Genomic DNA, 9258 nt, shown 5'->3' with positions numbered 1-9258 from the left:
TATATATATATGCATAAACACACACACACATGTATATAGTTATAATTATAAAACAAAATGGTCATAAATGTTTATTTTATTTTAAAAAGTAAAAAAAATTTAAATACTATTAGTAACTGATTTTTTGGTTTTGCTTAAATTATATTACTACTCTAGTTAAATCCCTTCAGTGAAAAAGTGATACCATGACATTAATTGTCTACATGATTTCACCTTCCCCTGTGTCTAATAAATGATACTATAGAAAACGCTTTGTTTCAGTGAAAATGGATATGTGCTACAGACGGCCTTATTCATCGTCTCTGAGTGAGGTAAATTATGTCTTCTCTGGTAGGGATCTTAGGTAGAGAACTCTGTTGTGAAAACCCAATTTGTCTCCATTTCCAAATCATCTCAAAGTCCATTACTCCATCTGCAAAACTTTGTGCTGTGTTGACCTTTTCTTTGAACTATTTCTAAAATTTGCTGGGTGCCCTCATATCACCTGAGTAACATAAAACCTTCAGCATGTGCTCATTTTTTAAATCTACATAAGAATCATGATTTTACCTTTTTCTGAAAATGACCTTTTAGCACATCAATAGATTTAAAGAATAATCTAAAGCCATGATATTTTCCATACATTTTATATTTACTTATTCTTTAAAAATTCAATAGAGTATTTGTTAATCAACTAACATTCATTAATCAGCCACCTTTGATTTTTGTTACCACACTGTATTCAATCAAGGAAACTGTATTAATATAAAAAATAATGTGGCACCAAGACTAATTTTAAGACTTTTAGATACTGGTGTTGGAATGAGTCACTACAAATACATCATTTTATAGTGACTAGCATAATTTTTAATCATATACTTAGATGATTATTACTGTTCCATCACTAGAAAGCTCTCTTTTTCCTTCTTCCCCTCCTTTCTTCCCCAAAAATCTCTTCTAGGAGCCTGGTTGTATAATAAGCAAGAATAGTATATAAAAAGTAGTCCAGTTACCCAGAATATTCTTATAAAACACTGACAAATCTTGTTTAAAACAGAAACACACACTTAAAACATGCACACACACACACACAGAGTTCAAATAATCTTCTCTAAACGTTTTCTGCCTCGTCTCTTAGAGAGGAATTTAGAGTTGGAATGAAGCCATACCTGATACCCAGATAGGAGATTCTACCACATAGTGTCCACTCCATGGCTCCTGGGCAGTCAGCAATCCACATCGACCATAAGGCAGCTGTTCGTAGTAGCTAGCCACCAAATTCCAAGCAATTGTGCTAAAAGATTTTATCAAAAAGAGAAACACCAAAACAACTTGTGATAAAAACATAAATGTTTAAAAGCCTAGAGTAAAAAGATCTTATAGTTACATATGGATAGGTAAATGACCATGAAATGACCACCCAAAACAAGAAAATGCAAGTTTCCTAAATTTATTCGCATTTTGAAAATTCCAGTGTTGCATGCAGCTAAGTATTTTTCATTGGTGAATCATATAATAAAAATATGTAAATGTGTATGGGCATGGGCTGTGTAAATTTTGTCCTGAACAATGGCACAGCCACAATCACACCCTACCCATACCAGACAGGTTACAAAGTTGAGACAAATACTAATACTGGCTCTACCCATACCTGCTTTCCTTGTGATAGCCAGTCTTCTTAATGCCCCAGTTTCATGACATAATTGTTATGAACTCTGAAATGTCCCAAAGTATTACAATTGAGAACCCTTAGAATCAGACTGCCTGAGTTCAAATCATGGTTGCACCACTTAACCTCTCTGGGTCTCAGCTTCCTTGTCTGTACAATGATGATAATTGTACCCAGTGCACATGGTGGTTGTGAGGATTAAATGTACTAATGCATATGAAAAGTACAGAACAAGGTCTGGACCCTAATACTGCTATTATTCTGCTTCATCTACAGATAACAGCTGGATCAGCTTGCCAGTCTACTTTTCGGTCTGCTCTCTCGGATGTGTAGGCCCTAATAGTCCACAGCAGGGGTTGAACCCTAAGATTGGGACTCTGTGGTTCTCAAAGAATCCAAGGGCAAAGGGTCGTTCTCCAACCCAGTACCGCTGGCTTCCTCACAGCTAAAAATAAAACAGTGCTTACCCACAGAATTTGTTTTTCTTATCAAGCCCCCCAGCCATCATAAAAAGCCAAACTGGCATTCTTAGCAAATCAAGGCTTTCTACCTCTCTAAACACAAAATAGAACAAATACTCTAAATTTTCAAAAACCCTGCTACCAATGAACATTGTAAAGTTATCTTGATTTTTGCCCATGTTTACAAGACTAGCATTCTCCCTGGCTAGTGACAAAGTATACATTCAGACAAACTTTCAAGAGGATGTTTTGTAAAATATGTGCAGAAGTCTTCAAAATTCATATACCTCTGACCCAGACAATCCATTTATAAGAAAACATCCTGAGGAAAATAACCACAGATGTATATATAGATACTGGTATATAAGGAACTTCAAAAAACTCATTTAAAAAATGGAATTAGAGGGACCAGCAGATGGCGTAATGGTTGCATGGCTGGACTCCCACGTAGTCAACCATGATTCAAGTCCCAAACCGGATACCTTAAACTCAAGCTGGGTGTATGTGCATGCGTGCCCAAAATCCTAAGAGAAGAATGAAGAAGAAGGGATTACTGCATGGGCATCCCTCCAGAGAGTGATTTCTCACTTTTTGTCTCTGTCTCTCCGGAGAGTGCACACACTCTATTAGCAAAAATTTCTCTGTCTCGAAAGAAAAAAGAAATCGAATTAGAAAACTTGAAATCCATGCATAGTTTTTCAATAATATGCATTTTCATAAAATTTTTGAAGCCCTCCCCCCAATCGATCATTTTAGTTTGTACGAAGCTACTAGTTAAAATAGAAACAACTTCTATTTCTCAAGAGAGGGTAATAGTTAGTGAAGTCTAACATATTTTCTGTATCAGTGTGTCTCAAATTTGTGTGGCATCAGAATCACTTGGGGGCACTGGCATAGTCCCAAGAGCCTTCCCTATAGACCTGGATTCAGTGGTCTAATCAGATGCCAAAGAATCAGTACAGCAAGTGTCTCAGGAACTTAAGACAAGATTGGAAAATATTGTTTATGTAACAGAATACACAAAAGTACTAAAAATGATGAAGTAGAAATATACTGAAAATATAAAAGTTCAAAATGCCATGTCATGAGAAAAGCAGCTTACTAAACACATTATACGGTATGCTCTCAGTTACATATTAAAAACGTACACAGGCCCAGCCGTGGTAGCACATGTTGGACATTGTTTCTTGGCAGGCTGAGGCCACATGGGAAGCCAGAGTTTAACTGTGAGTCTACCATAAAATGCTGGACATGGTGGCATGTGCTTGCAGTCCCAACTAATTGGGAGGCTGAGGCAGGAGGATCGTGACAAAGGGAAACCCTGTCTAAAACATCACATGATGTGCACAAACACATACAGGAGGGAAATATGTACAGTTGTAGTTACAAAGAGGACATACATCAAAATTTTTAAGGATAGTTATTTTGGGATGGTTAAGATTATGAATGATTTGGTTTCTTTCTTTGTAGTTATCTATCATTTCTAAATTCTCTGCCATGAACATGAATTACCTTTAATACCAAATTAAGTTATTACAACCGAACTCTCCATGATAGGCATCTGTTCTTTTAAAAAGAACTCCTCTTGGGATTGTAGGCACACACACACACACACACACATATATATATATATATATCCTTTCTCTCTCTCTCTCTCTATATATATATATGAAATATATATTATTTTTATAACAATATACATATATGTTTGCTTTAATTCTATTTAACATAATTCTATTTAACATAACTTTAGAGAGCTAATTTGAATCTAAATGCAACTGAAGTGAGCAGAAAGCATATAAAATGCTTCCTTTAGGGCCAGTCAGTCAGTGGTATGGTGGTTAAAGTACCTGGATGTCCCATGGTTGACTGTGTGTTGAGTCCAGACATGGCAGCTTGAGAAACACTCTAGGCATGCATATGCATGCAAGCATGCATGCCCAAAATCCCAAGAAGAGAATGGAGGAAAAGGTATTGTGGCATGGCCATCCACCCTACAGGGAGCAATTTCTCACTTTCCCTCTCTCTGTCTCTCTCCAGTGAGCACATGTGTCCTGTGACCAGAAAAAAAAAAAAGAGAGAGAGAGAGAGAGGAAAAAAAAAAAGGAAAAAAAAAGCTATTCTGGGAAACAATTAGGGAAATGTGAACATAGACTGAGTAGTGGTAATATTTTAGTTTAAAATTCTATTATGTGTGAAAATGATATTGTGATCATTTAGGAACATCCTGACGTTTTAAAGACACATGCTAAAATATTTAAGGATTAAGTGTCATGGCATATAAAGTAACTTACTTTATAACTGTTCAATAAGTAGCTTGTCAAAAATTTTAGAACTGCATAAATTTTACTGTATAAATTATACTTCAATAAACATGACTTTGTTCACATAGACTATATTCAAATACAGAAAGCAGTAGATAAAATCAGCTATATTAAATATAGATATAGATGAAGTTAAGAAGGCAAAATGTTTTCACTCATTGAATCGAGGTTGAATCTAGGTTGTGAGAATAAGAAGTCCATTGTACTTTTTTTTTTATTTCTGTGTATTCTTAAATTTTCGTGATAAAATCTCTAAAACATCTGTAATAACTTACGAAGTCATATAGCCATTGATGTAATTCTGATTCAATATGCGACCCCAGCAGCCTGCACCCACGTCACTATTTAAAGTGCTAAAATCTTCAGATGACCAAAGCTTCTTCCCAGTCAACTTTGCATCTCTTACTGAATAGGTCCCAGGATAATGAGCCCTAGGAAAGAAAGGATGCGAGTAAATGGGAAAAAGTCAGAGCGTGACACTAACGTGTATGTGTTGAGTGTACTAAAACACAAGTCTTCTCCCAAGATTTTCATTTAAAAATAATTGGGCAGCTTCCAGGCAGATAACAGGTGTAAGCATCTGCTTCACATCCTCTATCTCATGACAGACAAATGCCCATGACAGCAAAGAAAACAAAAGGAAATAAGCCAACAGTAACAGAATAGGAAGAAAGATTATCAATGGACTAGAGGTTTGCACCTGTTCCTGGAAACCATAAAATGGATGGAAGCATGTTGACAGACAGAGGCAGCAGAGGCCACAGCCTACAGCCTCCAAGAGAGTAAGAAGATGGGATTCAGATTCCCTGCAAACTCCCGAGCTTAGGACAGTAGGTAGGAAGAGTAGGCCAAATGTAGACTAATGAGACTATTTAATAAAGTAGAACTCTCTACCTACTTCAGGCTTTAGCAGATGGAGAGAAAGTAAGCTTGGCATTTAGACCCAGGCCAAGCAAAAATTGAAACAACCCACAGATGGCTCTTTGTTGAATAAAAAGGATAAACAACTACAGGAAAATTCTAAGTTTTCAGAGTAGTGATGATTTTCATCCTGGATGATTTTGCCCAGAAGGTTCATTTGGCAATATCTGGAGACATTTTTCAATTATCCCACTTCGGTGGGGAGATTTGCTATTGATGTCTGGTAAAGAGGTCAGAAATCCAGCTAAATATCCTATAATACACAAGATACCCCACACACACAACAAAGAATTGTCCAGTGAAAATGCCACTAGTGTAGAGGTTGAGGAGATCCCCCAGAAAATTAACCCCTCCTTCATACTAGCACTTAGGGAAGTCAGTGAGATGACTTACAACAAAAGTGAAATACTGTTGGGGCCAGCAGTTGGCGTAATGGCTATGTTGCTAGACTTCCATGTAGTCAACCGCGGTTCAAGTCTCAACCCGGTGGCTTAAACTTACACCGGGCGCGTGTGTGTGCGTGCCCAAGATCCCAAGAGGAGAATGGAGGAGAGGGGATTGCGGCATGGCCATCCCCACCAGGGGGTGATTTCTCGCTTTCTGTCTCTCTGTCTTTCTGGCGAGTACACGCACCCTACAGCGAAAACCTCTCAAAAAAAAAAAAAAAAAAAGAGTGAAATACTGTTATAATGATGATTATGGATATTATCAATTACATAAATAAAAACAATTAAGAATTTCTAAATGTAAAATAGAAAATAGACAATACATTAATAAGAAGACAAGTTAATTGAATAACTTTAGGAAGAGCATGTACTTTTTTAGCTCAACAATTATTTACCAAAAAAGTTAATAAATATAAGCAGAATAATGGAGATTGAATTATAACATAATTCTAATCTATGTGGTTTGGTGTAGTGGTATCACAACATCAAAGGAGTGATTGTGAAGAACTGCTTTTCTTTTCAGTTATTTAATTCCACTTTTAGTCAGGAATATTTTAAGAAATAGTCCTATATAGAAGGAAATCCTTCACACCTAGTAAAAATGAATAGAGTATGACACCAATTTGGCATGCCAGGATTCTATAAGGAAGAAAAGAAAATACAATAGAGACCAGAGAGTACGAAAAGGACTGTTGGAGAAAAATGAGACTCCATCAAGATTTTGATGAGTCACTGAACTCACCTGAAAACAAACATCCATTCAATGCTGCAGATCTACACGACAAAGACCCAAGAGCTGTCTAACACCTAGCAAGGTTAAGAAATTACTGTTCTGGGGAACCAGCAGTTAGCGTAATGGCTATGTTGCTGGACTCCCACATAGTTGACCGTGGTTCGCGTCCCAGACCCAGTGGCTTAAAACTCACACCAGGTGCGTGTGCGTGCGTGCCCAAGATCCCGAGAGGAGAATGGAGAAGGGATTGCGGCGTGACCATCCCCTCTGGGGGGTGATTTCTCGCTTTCTGTCTCTATGTCTCTCTCTGTCTGGCTAGCGCACGTGCCCTATAGCAAAAACTCTCCAAAAAAAAAGAAATTACTGTTCTGGAACTATAATGCCCAATAGGAAAAAAATCTGACCAATGATCTTTTAAATTTATAATAAATTTTACCTTTTAGATTTATTTATGCATCTACAACCTCAGTCTATGATTGGAATTGATATTCAGCTTTGGCACTTCAGCCAAATAATTTTATTTATTTATTTATTTATTTATTTATTTATTTAGGAGAGGTTTTTGCTAGGGCGCGTATGCTCGCCAGACAGAGAGACAGAGAGACAGATTCTGATTCTGTCAACAGATAAACTAACCTTTGATTGTAAACTTTAAATAAGGTATGTACAAACCAGATTCTCTGACAGAATCTGCACTGATCTTCAATCGATTTATAAATGCTTTCTTCTTAACACTTTTAACCTACGCCTGTGCACAATGACAGCACCGCCCATGCTCAGCCTGGCCACCAGTGGAATACCAGGTCCCGCTAATATAAGTAAATAAATGCAAGTCCTACTCTGCTGGACCTCTAGCATGTTCTCTGGAATTGGTAACCACCATGGGCAAGCCCTCTCAGATCCGGGGCTTCCCCAGTCAAGGACAAGCTCTGTAGATTGCACTCTCCTCTCCCCTCCCCCTTTGCCCTATCTCCCTGAGACTCAGCTGTTGGTCTGGCTGGGCCTCCTGAATGTCTGGTGACCTCTTCCTTACCACATGGAACTGGATCACCACTGGGGCTGTTCCAGAGGTATGAGTCCCTCCCCACATGAACATCCCAAGGCACTGTTAATGTACAAGCTCTGGAGACTCTCGCTAACTTGTCCTTTTATTGTAAGCCTCAAACAATGTATGAAGGAACCAGACCCCTGCCTTGGAGATAGAGAGTCCATGCTGAACGTATAGGTGACGTGCGTCTTCCTTCATCTTAACACGCATAACCCAAGCCTATGCCCGTGGTGCCACAGACCACTCTCCACCCAACTCAGCAGTGCATCCTTTCCGATGAAAGTAAATTCATGCCGTACCCTGCTGGGTCTCCGGGTATGTTCTTTGGAATCAGTAAGCATTTTAGGGAAGCCCTCTCAGCTTTGGGGCTCTCTCTGAGACCCTCCCCCGATCCTTAATTTTGCCCATAAAAATGTGTGTGGGGAACTCCTCAGGGAGACCAGGTTTTTCCAGCATGAACTGCCTGCTCTCCTTGCTTTGCACATGGCAATAAAGCCACACCTTCTCTCACCACATCTCGAGTCCGTAGTCTGACTTATGCAAATGAACCTGGTTTGAGCTCAGAAAGGGAAACAGAATAGAGTGTGTTACACTGAATTGCAAAGATGAAATTAGTCAAAATTCAGACTGACAGGAAGTTTACAAAACAACCCAGTTCTTCAACAAATACATTAAAAGAAAGAAAAATGATAGAGCAAGAGCCTATAGGTTAGAAGAGACCTAAGTATAACCAATCACAACATATGCATCTTAAATGGATACAGACTCAATCAAATAAAAGTATCAAGTAATAATAGTAGATATCATATCAATAAATCATCACATTTTATGTTAATAATCACATTATTTATGATAAAAAGAGTTATTTTTTAAAAGAATTATTTTATTTATTTTACTATTACTATTTTTTAGTTTTTTTCTGGAGAGAGACAGAAAGTGAGAAGGCAAGCCACCAGATCCAGGATTCGAACCACAGTCAGCCATGTGGGAAACCAGCACCTTAACCACCACACCACCTGCTGTCCCCAAGAGTCCTTCTCTCTAAAGATATGTAATAAAATTTTTATGGAAGAAATAATATGATGTCTACAATTCGTTTCAAAATGATGTGGACAGGAAGAGAAGAGGAGTAAACAGGGTGTGGATGGAGCACTGGTTCTGAGGCCGAGTGATGGGAAACAGTCACTGTATCATTCTGTCTACTCCTGTAGGCATATGTAGACACATCAAGGGGTCTTTCCATAGAATAAAGGACAAATATCGTACATATATATTCTATTATTCAAATGTTTATCTACTCTGTTATGATGGGTAAAATACAAATTCAATTCTAAAATAATACTGCTCTTCCCCAACAAGGTCAGGGCCCAGAAGGCTGGAAAGCAGAAATGAAGTAAGCAGTGGGGCAAAGCTGTGCTACTGAAAAGACCTGACAAAGTTGAAGTCAGTGATCATGTCAAATCCTTGACAAAGGTGTTCATCCAGGAGCTCCCAGCACCAAACACTTGAGCGTTAGGAACAATTTCGCATCACCTCTGCAATCTCCAAAATTAAATTCTATTCTGTCCCCAATTCTAAACATAACTAGCCTTTATTATGCCAAATACTAATACGTGTTTTTTAAAGTTAGCAATGCATTTCAATTCTAAACATAACTAGCCTTTATTATGCCAAATA

At 38.0% G+C, this 9258-nt stretch overlaps 1 protein-coding gene across 3 annotated transcripts in view; it reads right to left on the bottom strand.

The window, feature by feature from the left end:
- GALC (galactosylceramidase) overlaps positions 1-9258 on the bottom strand; it is a 63398-nt gene that overhangs the window by 24655 nt on the left and 29485 nt on the right. For 2 of the 3 annotated variants that reach the window (XM_006164701.3, XM_014582616.2), the window contains exons 8-9: positions 4709-4864; positions 1149-1273 (exon numbers count right to left, since the gene is read on the bottom strand). In XM_006164701.3, coding sequence (XP_006164763.2) covers positions 1149-1273; positions 4709-4864 — 281 coding nt within the window. The remainder of the gene's footprint in view (positions 1-1148; positions 1274-4708; positions 4865-9258) is intronic. The other variant, XM_006164702.3, reaches the window with a different exon arrangement.

Source organism: Tupaia chinensis, unplaced genomic scaffold (assembly GCF_000334495.1).
Source record: "Tupaia chinensis unplaced genomic scaffold, TupChi_1.0 Scaffold143680_1, whole genome shotgun sequence".
Classification (NCBI taxonomy): domain Eukaryota; kingdom Metazoa; phylum Chordata; class Mammalia; order Scandentia; family Tupaiidae; genus Tupaia; species Tupaia belangeri.
Note: the sequence above shows the minus strand (reverse complement) of the source record. Positions and strands in the feature narration are given on the sequence as shown.